Source organism: Xiphophorus hellerii, chromosome 23, assembly GCF_003331165.1.
Source record: "Xiphophorus hellerii strain 12219 chromosome 23, Xiphophorus_hellerii-4.1, whole genome shotgun sequence".
Lineage (NCBI taxonomy): Eukaryota > Metazoa > Chordata > Actinopteri > Cyprinodontiformes > Poeciliidae > Xiphophorus > Xiphophorus hellerii.
This window is the reverse complement of record NC_045694.1, coordinates 9,010,851-9,035,190: the sequence shown is the minus strand read 5'-3', so window position 1 is coordinate 9,035,190 and position 24,340 is coordinate 9,010,851. Positions and strand designations below refer to the sequence as shown.

The 24,340-nt window shown below is 36.1% G+C and overlaps 2 protein-coding genes across 2 annotated transcripts; both read right to left on the bottom strand.

Moving 5' to 3' along the window:
- Window positions 1–396: 396 nt before the first annotated feature.
- On the bottom strand, window positions 397–5,409 carry c1galt1c1 (C1GALT1-specific chaperone 1). The gene is made up of 2 exons (XM_032554770.1): window positions 5,298–5,409; window positions 397–2,274 (listed from the first exon to the last, which is right to left on the bottom strand). Exon 2 carries the CDS (start codon window positions 2,258–2,260, stop codon window positions 1,301–1,303), a length of 960 nt encoding a protein of 319 aa, XP_032410661.1. The 5' UTR covers window positions 2,261–2,274; window positions 5,298–5,409; the 3' UTR covers window positions 397–1,300.
- A 6,503-nt stretch (window positions 5,410–11,912) lies between these two features.
- clic2 (chloride intracellular channel 2) lies at window positions 11,913–18,786 on the bottom strand. The gene is made up of 6 exons (XM_032555518.1): window positions 18,490–18,786; window positions 16,390–16,499; window positions 14,548–14,673; window positions 14,332–14,432; window positions 13,590–13,771; window positions 11,913–12,403 (listed from the first exon to the last, which is right to left on the bottom strand). The coding sequence occupies exons 1-6, from the start codon at window positions 18,547–18,549 to the stop codon at window positions 12,245–12,247; spliced, it is 738 nt and encodes a 245-aa protein (XP_032411409.1). The 5' UTR covers window positions 18,550–18,786; the 3' UTR covers window positions 11,913–12,244.
- Window positions 18,787–24,340: the final 5,554 nt, after the last annotated feature.

Below are 24,340 nucleotides of genomic sequence, written 5' to 3'. Positions count from 1 at the left end.
TATAATGCGTAAATGTCCTAATAGCATAAACATTTAAACTCCAGAGATGTGAGAATATGTTTAAAAAGAAAATTATCTTTGCTTGTTTCTTCTCACCATTTGCATTTTTGGAATTTTCTCTAGCTTTTGTTTGAAGTTGAACTATTTTAGTTTAAATGTAAATTCCATATTTATTTCTTTAAGTAATTTGTTATGGTTTCAACCAGCTTAAGCTGTTTTTTCTGTTTAGTTTGCCATGAAACTAAACAGAAAAAAACAATTTGTCAGACAAATTGTAATTGCTAAATTCTTAGTTATTTTTTAGTAATATTTTTATTTTTATAATCAAACTCATTCATTTTTGGGGATAGAAAATGATTTAGTAATGCACAAAATCATAAAGAGTTCCTTAAAGGATTGATTTATATCACTTTTATTGTTCAAACAAAAATTAGGTGAATGTAAAATACATCAAGAAAAAAACCCTAAAATACTTAATATCTGATTCTTCATAAACAGAAAACCAAGCAAAACATGTAAGCAGCTTGATTACAGCTGAACTGTCATACGATTAAAGCTGCAGTATGTAACTTTACTAAAATATGTTTCTTCTTATTAAAGCTGTCACCAGTTTATGAGACAGATGCAAAAATGAACCGTTTCCAGTCAAAAACAACCGTCAGAGTCAGGAGGAGGGTCTTAGCGCTGTCAATCACTCTTATGCTCAACCCCGTTCACTTAATTTTTGCTAAGCTAGGTTCACCACAACATAGCCTGTCACTAGTTCTAATGCTAGTTAGCATAGCCGTAGATTATAATAGATAAAAGTTTTCCCTGTAAGGATGATTTGTTTTTCCACCATTAGAACATTTAGCACCATACATGTGATTGATTGACAGCGCTAAGACCCACCTCCTGGCTCTGATTGGTTGTTTCTGATTGAGTGGTGTATTTCTGCTAGGAGAATCCAGATTTTTTTAAAATACTTTTAACAAATATGTAAAGGTACAAAAGTTACATACTGCAGCTTTAAGGATGCAACAATAAAACTTTAAATCTGATCATTAACAGGTAGAACTTCACACATATAGAATATTATTTTACAACAACAACAAAAAAGATGCTTAAAGATTGAGAACAGAACTTCAGGGACCAAAATCCAAATTGAAATGATCCAGTCTCAGATCCACAGACATTCGGCACCGGCCGAGTCAAGTGCAAAAAGTTACAAATATATAGAACTCCCCCCAGGATCAAGTCTCTTAAACAAATATCAGGTTTGCCATCACAGAAGCAAAATCTTCAAAATGACCGAGCGAGGCTAGTCATTGTCTGAGCCTTTGGGAGGGAAAAATGTCAATAAGTCGTGGAAGTCGTGTCCGTAGGGACGGAGTCTGTAAACTCCGAACATCATGACCTGCATCTGGTTGGTGGACAGGCCGCTGAAGGTGATGGCCAGGTCGGAGCAGCAGCCCTCCACCACGTTGCTGGGGTTCTGCTTCATGCTTTCCGATATCAAGCTGTCCACCGTCTTGCTGTTGAACAGGCCCTTCCCGTGGACGTCCTCTCCGTTCTCTGCAAACACTCCGGTGAACTTCAGGCACACGGCGAGCTGCTTGTCGTCGCTCAGCTTCCACAGCTGCCGTCCTCTCTCCGGACACTTTTCCTCTTCCTGGAAGACATTCACCAGCCTCTTCAGGGCCTCGTAGCTGAGGACGATGCCGCTGTTCAACTCGACGTACTCCAGTTCCCCGGACTTCACCGCCTTCCCCAGGTAGAACGGCTGCTCCGGGTCTTTGGTGAGCACCAGGTACTTGAGGTTCTCGATGATGGCGAAGGTGTTGGGCTGAGCCACAAAGAACCAGCGGATGTTCCCGGCGTTCTCGTAGGCGTGCTTCAGAGCTTTACGCAACCTGGCCCAGTCGTCCTTCTCGTTCAGATCTATGGCCTCCAGCGCCTTGGAGGCCTCTGAGGTGTAAAACTCGGCCTTGTCGCAGTGCTTGGTCCAGGTGTCCAGCGCCGTGGCCCAGTAGACGAGGCTTTTGGGCTGCACCATGACGACGCAGTAGACCTGGAGTTGGTCGTTCAGCTCCTGCAGCCGGCTGTCAGAGAGTTGCTGGAGCTCGTCTTTGCTCGCAGCCTTGACGTGGTGATGATGGTGGTCGTTGCCATCCGTCTTGGACTCTGTGACGGGGCTGAAGCTGCCCAGCAGCGACAGCACCAAGCAGAAGATGCCGCCCACCACCATCCCCTTCATGAACGAGCCTCCCTCCGACAACATGATGGCAGCAGCAGCTGGACAAGACAAAAACTGTTTTTATTCCTCATTTCAGGTGAATCAGATCAAGCTAACACTTAACATCTGCAGTCAAGGTGCAAAGAAAATTCTATTTTCTAGTGTTGAAACAAGGACTGTTGCAACAAATCAATCGCATGATAAATTAAAACAAACTCATTTATTTCCATTTTCCTGATTTAACATTTCTCTCTTTCTACCAAAAACTGGATGATAAAAGTTTTCAGTTTGATGCTTTGGTCTCAACTAGCTCTTTTTTTGAAGGACAATTTTGTTTACAGAGACTTTATAATTATTATTTTTTTGTTTCTGTTGTTTTATATTTTTAAAACGTCTTTCAGTTAAAGTGTTAAATGTGTTATTGCATTTTTACTTGAAAATGGTCTCAAAACAATTTTATGATTTATAGCAATAACCTCTGGGACATTTTATCATCCAGCAGAATTTGTAATTATAACAGGGCTAGCTGAAACGATTAATTGTGATGAATCAATTACTGGAATAATAGTCAACTGATTTAGTAATCGATTAATTGTTAACAGGAGCATTTAAACTGAAAAAATTCAAATTTCCAAAAGAGCAACATACTCAGAACAGTAAGTAAGCCAAACTGTTACAAATAATACATACGTTTTGTATTTAAAAATTTTAAAAACTTCTATGTCTGTAAATATTTCTACCCAGATGTCCTCAAGTGAAATAGTTTTAGCTTCACCTGTTTCAAATTTAAAATTAATCTCAAACTAAGCACCTTTTCCTATCCAATTATAAATCAGTTAATCCAAAAATAATAAACAGATCAGCCCAATACTGTATAAATCTTAAGCATGTTGATGTTAGAAGTATTTTAATAATAATAATCAGGTGACTTGAAAAACTTTGTACCACCTTAAACCTCCTTAATAAAATACATATTTTAAACTTGTACATGACTCTGTAAATAAAGCCAGAAGATAAAGAGCAGGATATACAGGCACTATGCAATCAATTGCTAAACAAACTGAACTCTCCATAAATGAGAACGAAACTCTCTACTGTTATAAACCAGGCTGTGTGTCTTTAAGAAACTCATGTTTAAACAGGCTGTGGCTTCAAAACCATTCATTGAAAGGTTTCTTTTTTGCCTCTCCTACAGTTTAAAGTCCTTTTACTGACATACGAGAGAAACTGTTGGAGGCACCCAAGTTTTCTGGTTGTATAGTCCTGCCCATCCTCTACATGTTGCAGTAGAAGGCTACTAAACTAAATTAAAAGTCTGTTACTAACAACACTATTTTAAAAATACAGCTGACTATCTATGAGCAGATATTATAAACCAGGTAATATCTGCTTACTGTACTGTCAGTGAAAAACAGAATAAGCTTTAAGCATTTTTTATTCAGACACTGGTTTATTTGTCATTTTAAAAAAAATCTAACCTAATATTTTAACATGTTAATTCAACAAATTACACGTGTAACAGGGTTTTATTTTAACAATATCATAAATGTGAAGTTTATTTATTCTTTGAATGTATTTTGTATAATCAATAAGTTGTTTCTTCAGACATTTATTGGTGTTTTAAGTTACGCTGCTCTTGGCAGTTGGTGGTTACCATAGGAACCAGTAACTGATGGCTCCGCCCCCTTTTTCAGTTGCTGTTTGTAACTGTTTGGCACCAATAAAAGTATTAGGATCAGCTCTGTTTTCTTTACAAGTATTATATTTTAAAATATATTTTAGACAAATTTTATAATATACAGTTTTTTACGAGTAAATTTGCTACGTTTCTAAATATTATTGTTAATGTTGCCTATTTTAGCTATGTTTAATTTAATACTAACTGCTATTAACTGCTTATTGTGAGCTATTTCTTTGTCGTTTGCTTAGGGTTATTCATTATATTTTATTTAATGTATAGGGGGAAAAGCAGCTGGACTTCAGTTAACAACCATCTTGATTTCCACTTTTGTTAAAATAAATACAGTGAACCTGAATGTGTCTGTTGTGAAGTCAGCCAAATGGAGCCGAGACAAACAGAAGGGTTTCACATATTACAAGCCAATGATTGCTTTGCAATAATTATTTAGGCTCCTCACAGAACGGGGTAAGAGTAAACACCATTACGTAATACATGATGAAAACTAATGCCAAATTTAGTGAGCATTTGTATTTCTACTAACAGTAAATAAATGTTGCATGATAATCATTAAATAATTACACTAATAATTTATATTAAATGTGTATTGATGATTTATTATCAATCTTTTTCAAAATTATTCCTTTCCGTATTATTTATACATTTTGGTTTTAAATTCTTACATTTTTACTGAAGTTGAGACCCAACCTTATTCTGTCCAGTGACTATTAAAACTGACAAGCACCTTTTAATGCTGTAAAAATTAAAGTATGTAAGATTTTTGTTACCATTTATTCATCAACACGAGTTTGAAAACAAATTCACAAGCCATAAAGTTAAAAACTAAACTAAAGTCATGTCTTTATTTATTCAAACTATTTGTGTGATCAATATAAAATATACTGACTGATGACCTAAGTTAACTTTGAATTACATTGCATTGATGTATGAAGCCTTACAAATTAATGTTTCTCATCATGTTAGAGAAATAAACCAGAAAATCTGGTAATACTAAACATAAATAACTACAATTGCCGGGTTATTGATTGTCCCCGCACAAATACTGTAAAGTAGTAAAGTTCAAATGTTCAACTCAAAAAAGAAACTGAAGCAGTTTGTTCAAAAACGGACCATTTGTTTTTAATTTAGTCCACGCTTAAGCTCTTTAACGTGTCAAATTCAGGAGTAAAAAATATTCTAAAACATAACATCATATTTTAGTTTTTTCATACTTAAATTAGCAGCTCTGATAAGCTAACGGGTAACTTTAAAACACCAACTGAAGTCGCTCTGGCAGGAAGCCCTATGCTAACGGCTAGCTACTTAGCTCCATATTCAGGCTTTCTCTGGGTTTTTATCGGCAACATAAATAAAACAAAAACGGAGGATTTATTTCTACCGTACCTCAGCGGATTATTCCTGCCCTGACAGCTGGTGCCTTCGCTGTGACTGCCTTTCTACTCACTTTTCCTGCTTGGTTGGTCACCGACGTCAGTCTGCGTCAGTCTAATCTTCTTCTTTTCCATTCATTTGTTTGAGCGGATGTATGCCGCCCCCTTCAGGATGTTTGAAACTGCTCGCCTTGACTTAAGGTACCTCTTTGTACACGCGCTGATTCAGTGATAAATGATGTGGATATTTCATCAGAAACTTTAATAAATAACAAAATATGAGATTTACTCTTTATACTGTTACACAGAATGTATCATACTAACCAAAGATAATGAAAAAAAACATATATATATATATATATATATATATATATATATATACTGTACAGACCAAAAGTTTGGACACACCTTCTAATTCAATGGGTTTTCTTTATTTTCATGACTATTTATAAGGCAAGAAATCCCACTTATTAACCTGACAGGGCACACCTATGAAGTGAAAACCATTTCAGGTGACTACCTCTTGAAGCTCATCAAGAAAATGCAGAGTGTGTGCAAAGCAGTAATCACAGCTAAAGGTTGCTACTTTGAAGAAACTAGAATATAAGGGGTATTTTCAGTTGTTTTACACTTTTTTGTTTAGTGCATATTTCCACATGTGTTATTCATAGTTTTGATGCCTTCAGTGTGAATCTACAATGTCAATAGTCATGAAAATAAAGGAAACTCATTGGATTAAAAGGTGTGTCCAAACTTTTGGTCTGTACTGTATATACATACAGTATATACTGTATGTATATATAAAATAGACCCCAACTGTATATTTAGGATTTTTCTTTGTAATTGTACAAATGTAGTGAATGTTTAAAAAAATAGAGAATAAATATCAGATAAAATTGACACATAAAAAGACAAACATCCATTTAAGAAACACATTACTACTTCACTGTATAAATAAACAGTCACTAATATTGCATTTTAGTTTTATCTATAGCTGATTCTGGACAGAGCTGATTTAGAAAGTTCATTCTGATTACCTCAAATTAAATGTCTGAAATGAGAGAAATCTTATTTAACGTGTCTGCTAGTTAGTCTATTTTGATTTCACTTTTAGACGATGAAATTAAGCTTTTGCAATGCTCCTTTTTCTTTCTTATTGTTGTCTGGTTGGCAGAGGGATTCATCAAATGTTGTTTTTTTTAGACAAAAAGAGATGGAAACCATAAATCACCTGACGCCTGCACACTGATCTGAAGGACATTAGAGAGCTTTCAGTTTGACAAAGCGCCTCACAGGCCAAACTCTTGATGAGGACAAAGGAGTTCAAAACCTTTTTTCAGTTTTTGAAACAAATCCTTTCTCACTTTGTTGTTGTTTTATAGATCTAACTTCAGATTGTATAGAAGGTGAATACATTCTCAATGATTATTTTCCCCTACAAATAGGAAAAAGTACATTAAAAGCTCACCATGGAAATTTACAACGGATGTTTCACACTTTTGAATTTTGAGTAATGATAAGCATGAATCTTCATCTTTTGGATTTGGTATGTACCATTTCATTTTGTGACAAATTAAACTCCTGTGATTCATTACTGGATGGATCCATGCAAAGCGTTTTAGTGGAAGCACATTACCTTTTATGTTTATTATCTCAATTCTAAAATGGTAAATCTCACTGAGACACAAGGTCTCATGTTCAAGAGGAATTTATTATTAAACAGTAAACTTTAACGTTTAGTTTATTTTAATTTGCAGAAGTAAAACGCAACTATTAAGAAAAATGATAGCAGTGCAGGAAGAGAATAAAAATATAGAAAAATAAACCCATAAATAAAATGTTTATTTATTTATAACATTTATTTATAAATAAATGTTATCTATATGTAAACTTTATTTTAAAAAAAAGCCCAATATAATGATAAATCTTTTTATATTTAATTTAATTTAATTTAATTAAGAAGTCTTGGTCTATATTTTTCCCCTCCACATATTTTTTAGGCAGATGTTCTGTAGCGAACCCTTCTTGACATTTCTAAATATTTTCTTTTCTTTTGTTGTTGTTGTGTCTTGTAACCTTCGTCTCTGAACACGGATCTCGTTTTCACTGTATTTCCTGATTGATATACTGCAGATGTGAGTAGAATTGTCTGGTCCTGTTACTTTGTGTCGTTTTGGACTATAAATCTGAGCAAACTAAGTTTACATGTGGGGTTCCTCAAGGCTCCTTCATCGTACCACTTTCAACATCTACACACTCCTAGCTCAGATTTTAGAGTGCTATGTTATCTCTTGCCACAAATATGCTGATGATAAACAACTATATTTATGTGTTATTATCAGAGCCCATCAGAATCCCAGGCCATGACCCAGTCCTGTCCGACTGAGTGAAAAAATCTTTTTCATGATCATCGCTTACATTTCAGTGAAGTTATTTTCTTTTATTTTCTCATGCATGAAATAAACTTCAAAATGACTTGCAGATAAGTCCTCATTAAATAACTTCTTTTTAACTAGAAGAAATGAGTCAGTTTTGGATTGTGGGGCTCTTTTTTAACCCATTTCCTTCCTTGTGTGTCAATGTTCTGCCATATCTTGTGTTCCTGCCTTCAACACAATATTTCTTCTTCATTTTGAAAGCAAGAACACTGTAAGTATTAATTTTGTGGCGGTTCAGCAGGTTTTTCTTGCTGCTCTTCTTTGCACTGCGACTGTTGCAGGTCTCGGGTGGAGGGACAGGCAAACAGATGCAGATAACCTGTTTTAACAGGAAAAGAACAAATGAGCCACAGGAGACGGTGTTGCTGTGCTGGTAGCTCTCATCCGAATTTAATCCAGATTATAACAATAAAGTCATCATACAACCCTGAAAATTGTGACTATACATTCACACTTCCACTAGTTCCTCTATAACACAACACCAGCTTATTACTATATCAGGAATTGTAAATAAATGCACCTTACAGGCGGTTATATAAAACATACGCATTCTTCGCGTACCATCTGAGGAAATCCTCCGAGCAGCTAACCGAGAGCTTATTAGCAACCGCATAATGACGACATAAAATAACCGGTTTGGTTAAAGAGATTAAAGAATGAGTCAGTGTTAAAGGTCTCTGTGCTGTTTTAATTTGAAAGATATTATATGTCGTGTTGACAGCTTAAGAATGAAGTTTGAAGGAAAGTAAACTGAATAAAGTTCTTCATTAAAGTATTCATACCACTTGAGGGAAAATCCAACAAGGGATATTTTTGTTTTAGTTTCTAGTGCAAATATCGTGGTACACTTGAAATAAGACAAAACTAACTTACTAAAAACTTTTCAATAAGAAATCAGAGCTTGCATTAAGTCAATAAATTCTTATTATCGATTAAAAAGTAGAAGCTACAGGCAGAGGAGGGTAGTATATCCAAAAATTGTACTTGAGTAAAAGTAACACTACTTCATTATATTTTTACTTAAGTAAAAGTGAAAAGCAGCTGTCCAAGAAATGACTGAAGAAAGAGTAAAAAAGTATTTGGTAAAATGTCTTCTCAAGTACTGAACTGATCAAATTATCAATAATTTAATATTTAAAAATTACATAATCAGACAGACCAAAACATAAAGTTAAGTGAAAATGCTGGTATTCTAAGAATAAGAATGACAATAATTCATATAAACGTCATTATAAGATAATAAAATCAGACGAAACATTTTTCCAAATCAAATTATTTTCGATATAAAACTGCAAGTGTGTGTTTTGTTCTTCATTCAGTAGGTAGAAAATTTAGAAATTTTACACATGTAAAAGTAGCGATACTTCATAATAAAGTTACGCAAGTAAAAGTACAAAGTGCAACGTAGTAAAAGTTCTCCTCTCAGTGCATTTTTTCCAAAAAGTTACTCAAGTAAATGTAATTAGTTACCATCCACCTCTATCTATAAGTTAAATAATCTGCCAGTGGAACAAGACATGTTTCCTATGTTAGAAATTAAAATGTTTTGTTCTACCTGTGCAACAGCATAATTATGCATTTTAATCAGATGTCATCTTTTCTTGCTGATTTTGTCCTGTTTAGAGTTCATTTCCACTTTCCACTATGTTATTTGTTTTGTTGCAAAATGTATAGCTGTAGGTTTATTATTACCACAGTATTGGATTATAACATATTCCATACGATTTCAGAAATGTCTCTCATTTGTCGCAGAATGACGTAGAAAAACCCAGCAGTGACACATTTCCAGGCGTCCTGCGTCTTCCTCTGGCCGCAGACATGAGCAATGACCAGAAGCCCAAACACGAACCATCAGAGCTGCTCTGACTGCCGCCGGAGAGCAAACATTTGTTTGGTTTCTCTGTACAAGCACAGATAGGCCTCAGCTGAATTGACAGGGTGCCCTAAATTGTGTCGGTGACGCCCGATGCTTCGTGTCAGAACCATTAAAGAAGAAGACTGGGGTGTGATGATATTGTATTGATCAGGCTGTGATGGATGGCCGCCGAGGAAATATAAGTGAAGTTCCCGTTTGGGTTGAAAACAGTCCAGATCCGGCCACCTGAACGTAGAGACACCATGCTTTCTGCAGCTCTGTTTTACCTCTTAGCGCTGATTTGCTCTACAACATGGACGCACGCTCTGCCTGTTTATCCAGAACCCAACGTGGAACCACAAGCAGGTAAGATTCAAGCTTTGTTCCTGATTTTAAAGTGGAAATCAGGAAAAATCTTATTATTCTGATTATTAAATAATTTTCTTATCAGAAAATTTACTTTCTAAAAAAGCCAAAAACACAAAATCTAAAGAAGTATTTTCGGTCTACTTTATAGTGGAAATATCTATAGTACACTTGAATTAAAACAAAACCAACTTACAAGTAACTTTTCAGCAAGATGTAAGAGCTTGTTTTAAGTACATAATTCCTTGATATTAATGAAAAAGTGCTAGTTTGCAGCTCATTTCACTTATAGCACGAGAAAAAAAACAAAACAAACAATATTCATGACTAGAAGCATAACATTACAAAATTAAAACTCGGATATTCTTTGAGAAGTTGCAAATCTGTTAGATCTGTTTACTGAGTTTATAAAGTCAGATATTTACAACAAAAAGTGACCAAAGTGTAAGGCTTACTTGGTAAATACAAGAGAGGTGTATTTAGATGTTTTCCAAAAGAGTGAGAGTTATATCAACAACGCAAAAACAAAAAATGTTGCAAAGTATTTTGGTCTAGTTTGTAGTACAAACATCTTAGTACACTTGAAATAAAACAAAACAAACTCATAAGCAACATCAGAGAAATGTTTGTTTTAAGTAAATAATTCCTTAATATTGATTTAAAAAGTACTAGTTCCACTGGCAGACTATTTCATTTTAAACATTACATTTTTCCATGTTATAAGTGAAATAATCTGCCACTTTAGTACTTTTTCATCAATATTGAGAAATTATTTACATAAAATAAGCTCCTACATCTTGCTGAAAAGTTACTTGTGATTTAGTTTTGTGTTAATTCATCTGAACCAGAAAATAGTCAATAACATCAATATAAACAAAAAACGTGGTTTATTTCAACAGATTTCATTCATAAGTTGGTGTCAGAGGTGGAAGATGGAGCCAACGCTGCTGAGGAGGAACAGAGAGAGGCGAATAACCTTTACCCTCTAATGATGCACCAGAACGGAGTTAAGAGACTCCTGGACCAAAGGTAGAATCAGGACAAAAATACCAACATTTACAGCAAAAAAAAAACACAAAAAAGATGAACTATGTGACATTAACGGTGTGATAACTTATTCCTTTAGGAGCAAAGGATTCACCAACACAGGGAAATTTTGCAAATATGGTAAGAGTGTCATAATTAGTGCATATTTATTACTATACATCAGGATAATCACAAAATTTCAGTAACAGTTTGAAGAAAAGCAGAAACCAAAATGTCACTATTGTTTTACTTAGAATAAACTGACCGACAAAACTGGTTAAACTCGTATTTCTGAATCAATTTTTCTTTTTTCCCCAGGTGGAGGATCTTAAAGAAGTTGTCCTGAAGCTGGCTGCAGCAGACAAGCTGCGCTCTCAGGGCTTTGTCCGATCAGAGCAGAGTCTGCCAAAAACAAACAAAAGAGGTGAGAGAAAAGACGAGTTTTCCCTCTGATAAACACGCCACGCCTGCATTCCTTTCTGAATAGTTTGAAGTGATGTTAATCTCAATTTTTTTTACCCAAGCTATAAAATGGCAGCACTTTCAGATAGTTTTAAATCAACAAAATTCTTTATACTTGAGGAGACTCCGCTGAAGCACTAAAACAGATTTTTTTTTTAAATAATGTTTTTGTAGTTTATCCCTGCTTCCTGTGTTTAACTGGACTGTTTTCTGCTTGCAGCATGTTTCTGGAAATACTGTGTGACCAACTAGAGCCCAGCAGGCCGATGCTTAGATCCTGGATTTGGAGAACGTTCCCACGCTTCATCATTTTTCTTTTATTTCCCATCGAATATGTTGTCTGTACCAGATCTAAAAAAAGAGAATATATTTTTAAACCTGTAAAACTGTCTTTTTCTGTGACTGAAAATAAATTAGAATATCTGAAATGGCCTCTACACCCAGAGATCTGGTTTTATTTTCCTGAAGAACAACAGAAATATGATGATGAGGAACAAGTAAGTTTATTTAATGGTGTGTTTATTGGAGTTCATCAAACTAAAATTAACTAACTGTCATGTACATGAATATACCCATGCAGATGTTTTTGATTCTTAAAAAGCATTCAAAATATTTTTATGTACACTATAAACAATAACTCAACAGTAAATTGCACGCTGGCTCTTTTTCATCTGAGTAACTAAACATATTAAGATGCTTTCACGGTACTGAATGTCTTATTCATCAGATGAGTTCATATTTGTGACAACAGCGCCCTCCAGAGATCGCTTTTGGGGTTACATGTTGGAGAATAACGTGATGAAATGTGAGTTTTTATTTCCGCTTGGCGACGCCAAAGTAAGCCTTCTCGATCTCGATGTCGGCCGGACATGTTTGTTTGAATTCCTCCCGTTCGTAGGAGTTCTCCAGGTACCTCCAGACTCCTGTGAACTCGGCTGGGATCTCAAAATCGCAGTACTTCTTGGCAGCAACCTGAAACAGAAATCAGGAGTTAGCTTCTTCTTCTTCTATTTTTTTTTATAAGTGTAGCTGGGTGGTACATTTATATTTCCTGGGTTACATAAACATAAAGAAGGTGCTGTCAAATTTTTTGAACTTCAGATCCACAACATGCTAGCTAACGTTAAAACAGCGAGATGAATGCGGGTAACCATGGTAACTAGCGAGCGTCTAAAGGCGAGCAACGGCTCTTTCTGCAGTCAAGTTGCGTGCACATCCGCCGTGTTTACAAGCAAATAATCCCTGGCATAAGCACGATTTATAAAAGGTCAACAAACAAGATAATTTTTTCACCCATAATTGGGAAAAATAAATAAATAAAATTTTATTTTCTAAAATTTTTTATTCAATTAAATAAAAAAAAAACCTTTTATTAAATAAAAGATTCATAATTTTTTTCTTTAACAAAATAAAGATCATATTTTTTTACTCAATTTGACTTGAAGATAACTGAAAAACTTTCAGTTGGCATTTTGAGGCCCTAAGTGGTGCTCAAAGTTGAGTAATTAGTAGGTACATTTACTCAATTACATTTACTTGAGTAACTTTATGGAAAAAAAAATATTTTAAGAGTATTTTTACTTGAGTAACTAAGTATCACTACTCTTATTTGAGTAACGTTTCTGAATACTCTACCAACTGCTTGTAACTTCACTGAATGAAAACCAAGCTTGTTTTGACCAAAACAAAATCACCAAACAGACACACCTTTGTTTTTACTAAAGTTTAATACATTTTGTATTGGAAAATATGTTTTTTCCAATAGACAAAATTGGTAAAAGTTAGTAGCAGTAAATTCAGGGAATATTTCTACCATGGTTGATTTTGGCATCAATATTAGGTTTACTGAAAATAACTAAATTTATTTTATTGTCCACCATCAACATTAAGCCAATAGAGGTTGTTTTCATTGTTTTTAAACATTTCTTTGATTAAACAACCTCTTGTTTTGCATAACCAAATTATATTCCAGCGACAGATATGAGCTTTTGTTAGTTTGTTTTAGAACTTGCTGGTTGAAAACTTTAATATCTAAATATTCCTTGTTTGATCAACAGAAGGCCTTTGATTGGCTACCAGTCTACCCAAATACATGTGAAACCGTTTTTAACCCTTTATTTTTTTCCTGTCTTGAATAAAAACCTCACAAGTGTCTCACCCTGATGACATGCAGCTTGGGCAACAGGTTGCAGTCTGCTAAGGTGAGACGGTCACCGTCCAGAAACTTCCTCCTGGAGATGGCGATGGGTTCTGCAGAGTTGTGGTCGATTTCCTCAGGGAGCTGGCTGTTTAAGTATTCGTCCAAACGCCGAAACTCTCGCAGGAGAATCTTTTCCTGTGCTGAAAGATCAGAAGAAAACAGAGATTTTGCACCGTCGTTATCCACTAGTCCTTGAAATGAAACATTAAAAATCTGTGAATCTATTGCTTCAAAACAAATATCTACAAGAGTCCACATCTCAAGAGTTCTGGTCTCCTGAGGCTATCGGTTCAATATCGGCTATCGATGACTAAATCAGCTAAGTCAAGACTTGTTCTCAAGAGTTATCATCCTGCAACTTTTAGATGTATCCCTAGTCCAACACAACAGCACCAAATGCTCAAAATCTGCCAAATAGGAACCACAACCAACAGAAACCTGTCTTTGGCCCTGCAGCCTTGGATGTCTGAAGGCTCCTCACCTTTGATTTAAAGTGAGGAGCAGTGAAAAAGTGAACCACACCAGCTGAAAATGTAACAAATGTTTAAATTTTGGTTCCGATCGGACAGAGTCCACTGGACTATCAGGTGTGAAAACACCCTTAGAGATTGGTCAGTATTTGCCACGGAGAGAGGGTCCAGTTTGGGCTTTCTTATTTGGCCTTCGCATAGACAGGTTAATTAATCACAAACATACTTACGGGCATTGTTTGGGCTGTTCTTGATGAAAGCGGAGAACTTTGCAAAAATATCTGAACCCACGTCAAAGGACTCTTTGTTCACCGGGCTGAGATGGGGATACCTTTAACAGAGAAGTGAGATTAGAAGCCTTAATGTTTACTTTCATTTAAGAGAGAGCAACATACTCAAACTCCCACTTCACTCGGTATTTGGATAATGGTGTGAAGCAACAATACCTGGGAGGGGCAAGTGTTTGTTCAAGGAACTCCTCAATTTTGATGAAGTCTGTTTTAAGGGTGCCGTTGTAGAGGAGGAAAGGAGGGTTTGTCCCCGGGGCCAGGTCTTTGAGCTCAGCTGGCTTCCTGGAGAAGACACACATAGAAGAACAAGGGGCAACATTTTAATTCTGTTATCAAACACGTCAACACTGAGGCTAAATTGACTGTTGAGGCCCGAGTAGTTATGTCTGTCGACGAAGTAGGCATCTCAAGGAAGACGTGTCTTAAGAGCCAACCTAAATGGGTAACTAAGGAAACAAGGCATTCCTCAAAGACCACGCCTGATTGGGCGAAATTAACGTCCGTCATTCAAATTTATATCCAACTTCTTCGGGATCGGACTTTTATTTACTTATTCTTTAGTTGTAACCCAGTGTATCAGAAGACTTCAGGGTTAATTACACTTACTCACTTCGATAAGACAGCAGGTGGATTGTATTAGCAAGTCCGACATTAGCGGCTTCACTTAACAGAGAACGACTGGTTACCGCTAACTAACTGGACACTAACTAACCTATCTTCTCTGGCATCAGACGTTCATTTATTATGTTTACTTTCACGAGCTTGCGGCTGTAACGGGTCGCGACAAGCAGATTTTGTTCGCGGGTCCGGTTACATTTCTCTTCCCGCCTCTCTTAACAGAGAACGTCCGGTTACATTTCAAAATAAGAGCATCCACCTAAATCACGCGGTTAAACGGTTAGCCAGAGATGTTCATATGTAAGGAGGGCTAAATGTTGATACCTTGCATTAAAATACGTTGATACGTTACATTAAAAACAAAATTGGTTTTGGTTACTGAAATAATATGAAACTGACAAAAGTAGTAAACAAGTAATAAATACATAATTTAAAAAAAATAATGTTATTAAGCTGGGGCTGCACAGTGGCACAGATGGTAGCACTGTTGCCTTGCCGTTTGATTCCCGGCCCGGGGTCTTTCTGCATGGAGTTTGCATGTTCTCCCTGTGCATGCATGGGTTCTCTCCGGGTACTCCGGCTTCCTCCCACAGTCCAAAAAAAACATGACTGTCAGGTAAATTGGTCTCTCTAAATTCTCCCTAGGTGTGTGTGTGTGCATTGTTGTTTTTCCTGTCTGTCTCTGTGTTGCCGTGCGACAGACTGGCAACCTGTCCAGGGTGTACCCCGCCTCTCGCATGGAACGATAGCTGGAGATAGGGACCTCCTGACCCCACTAAGGGACAGGGGTGTACAGAAGATGGATGGATGTTACCAAGCTGGCTTTGAGACTAAGAAATCGTACTCAGCATCGTATTTTCTTGTTCAACTCTTTAAAGCAGTCAGCGCAGATGATTTCTGTAGGTTTCTGAAAGATTTCTGCTACTGAAACTTGCCAACTGTTTTTTCTTTAAAATTGCCACTTTCTTTGAGGGTGTCAGAATCAAACATGTCACTCTGGATTATTAATAATACTAGCAGGCTGTTGGGTTTACACAAGCTCTGGGAGTGGTCGTCTACTTGAAAGTCCTGCCTGTGTGTGTAATGAATCGCTCATTTATCTACATCCTTACAAAGTTTCCTGGCCCTATTTGCTTGTTGGTTCTGACCCTGAGAAATACACATAATGAATTCCCAATTAAAGAAGGTGTTGGTTTGAAAGTGACAGAGATCTTTGTACTTTTAGACTTTTACAGGCTCACATTGGCAACTCAATGTGAGCAACACTTTGTGACAGCTGAGAAGTGGTTGGGATTATGACAAAACTATAGTGTGTTCTGTGTGAAAGTCCCCGTGACCAGATGCTCAGGAAATAATTTTTTTCAGCAGAGGGGTGCTTACTTCCTCATATCAACAGTGGTCACTGTAAACTTGACTCCTTTTAGCCACAGCACCATGAAGAGCCTCTGACAGAAAGGACAGTTCCCAATGTTTTCACCATCATGCCCAGCCTAGAACAAAAACACAATAAATTAGGTTAGATATGTTTCTTTTATCTACAAACTCAAGAGTAATTTTGTGTTTTATCCTGTCAATTGTTTCTCTCTAATCTTTTCTTCTGATTTAAAGGTTATTCAGGCAGCAAACAAGCATTTGGGACATTTAAAGGCCATTTTCTCCTTGGAAGGGAAATGCAGGCATTGTGTTACAGCGGAAAAACACATACACAGTCCAAATTCAGCCACTTGTGATCAAAGCCAGTAACAATTTGTGCCAAGATTCAGATAAGATTCAGTTTTATGTTTATCTATAAACTTTAATACAGAAAACATGAGTTAAGTGGTGTGTATTTTTGGTATGAGTGTGTGCCCAGTATGGCCATAAACCTGATGGTGCTTAAGTTGGTATTTAAACAAAAGCTTATGATTCAGTATTAAAATTAAGAGTTATTTCTGTGTTTTTTATGATCCATTCACACCAGTCGTGTTCTTTAAAGCCCTGTTCCTGCTTCCAAAACAGGAAGTGGACTGTAGCGCAAGGCATTCTGGGTAAATACAACCTAAACAAACACGCAAGTTGAGTCCTAGCGGGCTCCTTTTTCACTTTTGCCAAAGACAAAAGTGAAATCCTACAAGTGCTAAAATATGACGCTACTTCATTTTTATTAACATTTTGTGAAGAAAGAAGTGGTGCTCTTGTCTTCTGATGTTTTTGTGTCAATTCCTTCAGTGGTTCTTGGTGCAGCGCCACAACAGGCAAGGAGGGGAACAGCTTTTTCAATTAGTTTTGATCTTTTGACAGTGCAATGTGAAAGCGAACCACACCAGCTGAAAATGTAACAAATGTTGCAATTTTGGTCTTCAATAGAACCAACTCTACTGGACTATCAGATGTGATAGTCGCATTAAATAATTAAAATGTTCCAAATTTTGACTCATCCGATGCATTATCCTACACTAACCAGACATTCCTGCTATCATATAAATAGTTTTTAATGTTTCTGATAAGTTCAGTAATAAATCTATTTTTATTAGCAGACGGGGCTTCACCATGTTTGTAAGGTGGCAAAAAAGGGGACCTACCCCGGGCTCTATACATTTAATAACTACCACGGCCCACGATTTTGGAAAACAAACAGGTATTAAACGTTAATGACTAAAATAGATGACTGTTTTTGTAATTTATTTAACCTTGTGTGTGTCAGCTGATTATTTCTGAGTGACAGAACATTACAAAATGTTTCATGGATGTCCCTGCTGGTCTAAAGTGGGTGTGACCGGATGGTTCAGGCTTCAGGCCACGCAGTTTTCTCTCCACGCTCTTGTCTTCTTCTGGGTGTGCAGTGATAACGTGAGCTCAGTCTGTTGCCTTCATTAACTGATAACAGGCTCCTGTGACCCTCAGCGGAGGGATACAAACATCCTAACATCTACTTCACACGGTATTTGGAAACAGATCCAGTAATAAGGGGGTTCTGGTTCTGTTTGGGTACATCAAAGTTTTTTGTGCTGTTTCTCTCCGATGAATGAAAAACAAACAAGTTTTAACTAAAAGCCCCACCAGACAAAGACACACACCTAGAGTTTTTATTAAAGTTTCATAAGTTTGATATTGAAAGTATCTGACTTTCAATGTCAAACTGACCTGGAAAATGTTTATTTTCTGTTTGTTTATGTTATTTATATTAGTTATTTTCATTGAGCTTTAAAATGTCAACCTTTCCACATTACTTTATATTTTGTTCCATTGAAAGAGGTCAGTTTTAGATATTAAATGATTGATAATTTGATCAGTTACTCAGGACTTGAGTAGACATTTTACCAAATACTTTTTAACTCTTATTTTAGTTATTTCTTGGACGGCTCCTTTTTACAGTTTACTTGAATAAAAACATGTTGAATTAGTGCTACTCTTACTTGGGTAAAGTATTTGGGTACTGTAACCACCTCTTATGTTAGTAAATCCAGCAATTGGGAAGAAATTTTAAAAAAAATACCTGACCTTAATGAACAACTCGATGCTTGGCTCCTTTTCTGAGCTTTGTCGAAGTGCCATGTTCATATAAATTAATAAGTTTCACCAAATTATTCGCTCCAGTCAAAGATTCTCCTTCAGTGAAAACGCTCACAAGAAATCCTCAAAACAAACTGATATGAAGCTGGTAAGTGTGTCCTTGCAGAGGCTTTTTTGTGTATTTTTTTGTAGGAGAAGCGGTGTCACCCCTCTCTTCTTGTGTTTGATTGCTCCTTGTATATCGCGCTGAGCTTTCTTCACAAGACTGGAGGGAGGACCTGCAGAAAAATGGGCGGGGAACTGCTGAGCCTCACTCTCTTATATACTCAAACTATAAGAGGAGAAGCTTAAAATAGTTTCCTTTGCTTATTGTGATACACAGGAACTGATTAAGGAGGAGTGACTCAAAGCATATAAAAAACACAATTCATAACGTCCAGTCAGATATCAACACTCTTGTTGCTATGGAAGGACACAGTGTGAGCCGAGGACTCTGGGAAACATGACTAATAAACATAGATATCCCCCATCTGCTTTGGATACAGGAAAGTAAATAAAATCTGCACTTTCTCCTAGTTATTTAAACACATCACAGTTGAAGACATAACTGGATGAATTTTGAGGCAGCTGCTCATTCTTTTCGTAAGCCAGTATTGTGAATATTTTCATGATATTTGTGGTGAACATATTTCTGTTCTGGGATGTTCATTGTTTTTACTGGGAGACAGTTTTGAAACTTGGCAGTTCAAATGCACAGCTGTCAAAACAACAACTGAGGTTTTTGCTTTCACAAAAAAAAATCCACAAAGTCAGGATAAGCCAACAACTTTACACATAAAATAATGGGAGAGTGACTAGAAAAACTAGTCTGCACCAGTTTTTTGTTTTGTTTTAAAGGTTTTAGAGTGGAACTGAAACAGACTGTTTTCAAATAATAGTTCAGTTATTGGTACTTTTCTAACTAAAATTTATATATCTTTTTTTTATTTAACAGTGAGTAAATTTTACTTAGATTTCCTGCTAAAAATGTTACTAATTGAAGTCAGTTAATAATGTCATTACAGAATAATAAATCCACTTGTTCACTGTTATTGTTTGGGAATTTTGTTGATGTTTGATAATTAAGAAGAGTTTAAAACATTTTACAGCTGAAATATGTAACTTTTATTTTTTTTTTTAATTAGACTGTCACTATGTTGTGACAGTTTGGTATGAGACAGATAACCTGTGGAAAAAAATAAACTCCTCTGCTTTATCAAAACGTTCAAAAGAACCAACCAATCAGAGCCAGGAAGGCGGGTCTGCTCATCCCGCTCTTCTTCCTCCGTTGCTCTCTGTTAGCCTACAGCTAGCATAGCATGTCATGAATGCTAAGGCTAGTTAGCATGGCAACCGCTGACGTCAGATAAACGGTTTTCCTGTTACGGTAAGTAGTTTCGTCGCCGTTAGCACATTTAGCAGCGAGTAAATGAGGTTGATAGGTTAAGACCCTCCTACTGGCTCTGATTGGCTGGTTTTGGTCCCGTTTCTTCACATGGCTATAGGAGCTCAGGGAGGAGTTGGAGGCGATCGATCTTTTCACAGATTATCTCTCACAAAAAAATTGTCACAACATGGTGACAGTTTTGGCAAGTATGTAAAAACATTTATTTTAATCAAAGTTGCATACTGCGCGGCTTTAGGAGTTGTTTTGCATACAGATGTTATAGTATAAGAGATGTACTTGAATGCACCATAAGCGATAGCAACTGATTGGAAACCTGGTTTTTTGGTTTCCAAAAGTGTAATTTAAATTAAAGCATTTCGGCTAAGATATCTCATGAAGTGTGTTTTAACATTTACACAGCTGAATGTGTTTTTAATTATTTTTTTTTTAAGTTTTAATTTATTTCGGGCAACTTGTTGCTGTTTCTTGTGACGAATTTTAGCTCACTCAAATTAACAGAAAGTTTCAGAACTTCAAATTATAGTCTGTACAATCTGGACTGCAATATTTGTTTTGTTATATTATATTTTAATTCTGACCATATATACCAAATTCAGAGTTTGCAACGATGTTACATTTAGAGTTGAAGAGATAATTTTCAAATGCTTCTCTATTGTTTGGTACCATAGAAATCCACTTTACAGTCATGCAATTTATTTGAAAACCTATTAAACATAAGTTTACAAAACACATTCAGAGAAAATGTAAATATATTTTTTGGAGGTTGTGACTGCGACAAAAAGGGAACTAGCAGGCCTAAGCAGGTGTTTGTAATATTTTAGTCCATTATTGTGTTTTACTGCATTAACAGTTTCTTTTCTAGTTCTCCTTTTCTTTTGTGGGTATTGAGTTGAAACCTGTTGGGGTTTCCCTTCATGATGTGAGCTTAAAAGTTCATGCTTCTTTCCAATAAATATACTGAAAATACCAGCAAAGTAAAGCATGTGGTGTTTCTAAACACTGGAGTATGTGAGTTTGTGAAGATGTCTTAAAATGAAAAATGAAAGCTGTGGAGGGGTAGAGGGTCAGTTTTCAGGACTGCTGATTCTTGTAAAATGATCTCATTTACACAAAAGGGTGGAAGGGAAACTATATTGCAAAATCCCCTCTGGTACAGTGAATACTTCCCAGAAGAAACGTGTCTATCAGTAACAGAGAAAGATTGTGAAATCCATTTTAAGGAATTTAAAAAGCACGCCCATGGATAACAGACTGGGAGTCATGTGTCTATTTAACATGCAGGCCAAAAAGAATTTGGAAAATTCATACTCTTGATAAACAAAATATCACATTAAAATAAATAACACTGGAAACTCTGACCACGGAGGAGATGACCTGATACTTTGCAACTATCTTGACCCCAGCTTTCTTTTCTTTTTTCTGCTTGTAAATCCAGGACACTTCATCCATACTCCCTCTGGGAGGCGAAAGAAATGGTGTTGTGCGGTACAATGGGAGTTTCCCTCCCACATTGTGTCTGTGGTTTAAATGTTTAAAAAGTGCCCGTCTCCCTGAAAGCAATCAGATTTGATTAATTAACTGGTGATTCTGCTGCTTTTACAGTAAGACTACGGTTCATTAAAACCGGTGAGATAAACGATTTAAACGGCCGGTTGGGATTTAGTTTGTAATATCTGCGCTGTGTTTAGACTAACTTCAGTTTGGTTGCTATGACAACAGCAGAAAAGTTCAGTTCTGTTAACATACTTTTTCTACTTTTCTATTTGCCATTTATCGCCATTGAAATGATTTTGACCCGCACTCAAGTCAAAGTTTGGTCAACAAAGTAGAAAAGAACGGATAATCTCCAAAATGTTGATATTTTTTGCTTTTCTTTTAATAAAGCAACAGTCTGAAACCATGTTTTATGTTTTGGATCTTTAAGAATTTATGTATTTCGTAAAAAGTTTGTTTATTATTGAGCAGGTATAAGTAAAACAAAAAGGAAAAATCACAATAAACTCATCCTTGCATTTTAAATGTAACAAATTTTGTGACCTGAGAGTAGTTTAAATTTGCAGTTTTGGCCACGGGGGCAAAAAGTTTGTTTATTATTGAGTAGGTAGAAGTAAAAAAAAAGGAAAAGTTTGGACCCTACTTCAATAGATGTTTTTCAATATGATAGTTGCTTGAAGAAACCTTTCACACTTTGGGAAATACCCTGTTTTCTTACTTCCTCTTCTCCAGAAAAGCAACGTCGCTGCAAAAAAACACTAAATCTTATCAATTGCTTTTGCAAATATCTTGGTAACAATTAAAATAAGGCAAAACTAACTTACATTTTTAGCAAGATATAGAAGGTTATCTTAGGTCAATAATGTCTTAACATTGATTTTAAAAAGTCCTAGTTCCACTTATATTATTTCACTTATAACAAGACATTTTTCCCATATTATAAGTGGAATAATTAAGGAGTTATTGGCTAGGGCAGGCTTCTACATCTTGCTAAGGAGTTACTTGTAAGTTAGTTTTGTGTTAATTCAAGTGTGCTTGAAATTAGACCAAAATACTTGGTAAGGTTTTGTGCTTTTGCAGTGATAGGAAAGCCAATCTGTCATGGAGAGAGACACACAGCAGCTGGAAGTGACCTCTTGGAAAAAGAGGGCCTTATCTCCATAAACAGGAACCTGACAGTGGAGAACGGAGTCCAAGAAAATGACACTTTATTTTGTCATTGCACACACACCAAGGTCAAGAGATGATACTCTGCTGTCCTGTATGTAAAAATCAATGTTTTAAGCCAGATTTTTGACTCATAGCCCGTCATTTGGAGGAAATTGTCATTTTTTCATACATTTTAGTTATATTTCATGGTCTTGCTGTCTTGGAGTCAGGAACTCTGACTCTTCCAGAAAGATCCATGGGAAATGACAGCACTTATGTCCAACCCTACAAGTGACCAATAACACCTCCTACCCTTTTATTCCAACACTGTTGTTTCTTTATATTGCTGCTAATCCTATGTAAACATCTTTCAAAGAAACTTTTATCACGGTCTCTATTAATTACCTATATTAAACCAACACAAGTGTGGAAATATACTGAATTTACTGAATAGATTCCTGCCTAGATGATTATTATAAAATGTAATAACCATGTAATGTAACTGGGATCAATAACGTATTTTAAATTTGAAATCATGAGGAATATTATTAGCTATAGACTTAGTTTTTATGTTTTGTGGATTTGGAGATGTGGAAACTGAAATGCCATATAAATGAACTTGACTTGACTTATGCATCTCTGGGAATTAACGAGGTATGATGATGAGGTGGATGCGTATCCATGGTGACAAAGTGTTGTTTTTGCGATGGGTAGCAGCTGGTTTGCACCTCAAAAGCTCAAATATTATTTGACCTACGATCCAAAATCGCAGAGGAGTTGAAAAAGATGCGTCAACATCTCTGCCTGGTTTTCCAACCCTGCAGCCAGACAGAGATTTAAAGAGGAGCGGCAAAAGCAACTGAGGTGGATTAGCAGCGTTTACCTTCAATTGCTGGTGTTCTATTCAGAATTTAGGAATTAAAGGAACTGGAAAGTTAATTTAGATGCTACAAATTTAATCTTTTCTTTGTGCATGAGCTCAGTTTGTTCAAAAATACATCTAATTATGAAAACAATTATCAGTAATTGTTTTCAAATTCAGCCAATTAAACTCTCCCTCACTTCAATATTTCACTAAATCTGTATTGGTGACCCAAACTAAATTCTGCATAAAGGCCCTGTACAACCTTGGGCCGGCCCTGTACTAATATTATATAAATGTTTCAGATCAACTTTTACTTACCTCACCTTTTCTAGCTTCCTGGGACTGATGGTTTGCTTATTATGATCCAAAATTAGTTCATTTGTAAGATTCTTTGTGCTTACTTGTGTTTTGTAATTGAATTGTTTTCTGCTTGATTTAATTAGATTTTATTTTTTTCATGGAGCAGACGTGTTTATGTTCTGTTTCTCTGCGTTTTCATTCTGGGTTCAGCCGTCATTTCCTCTCAGATCACATTCTCAAAGCGATTTGTCAGCTCGGTTCACCTGGTTTCCATGTCACTGACCACATTCCTCTGACCTCTTCCACTTTCTTTTACTCCATACAGGATCCTGCTGCTGTCTCACTCCAGGTATTTGGTCCTGGTTTATCAGTGTTTCTTATTTGGACTTTGGATATTTCTAGGTATATTTTTCCCCTAATTTATTTCTGTCTTAAAAGTGCAACTATTCTTTGTTATTCTTCATATTTTTATGCAGAGAGGTCTTTCTGTGTGTCGCAACAGGATAATGTGTCTTATTGCTTCATAAGAAAGTGAAAAAGTCCAGATCAGAATATGAAACACCACTTTTATTATTATCCCAACA

Excerpts from the sequence above, each read along its gene's own strand:
- c1galt1c1 (XM_032554770.1), bottom strand. The coding sequence starts at position 2,260 with ATGTTGTCGGAGGGAGGCTCGTTCATGAAGGGGATGGTGGTGGGCGGC.
- clic2 (XM_032555518.1), bottom strand. The coding sequence starts at position 18,549 with ATGAACATGGCACTTCGACAAAGCTCAGAAAAGGAGCCAAGCATCGAG. Across the intron at positions 16,500-18,489 it reads GCATCGAGTTGTTCATTAAG|GCTGGGCATGATGGTGAAAA; the intron begins GTCAGGTATTTT and ends TTTTTGTTCTAG. Across the intron at positions 14,674-16,389 it reads ACCACTGTTGATATGAGGAA|GAAGCCAGCTGAGCTCAAAG; the intron begins GTAAGCACCCCT and ends TGTCTTCTCCAG.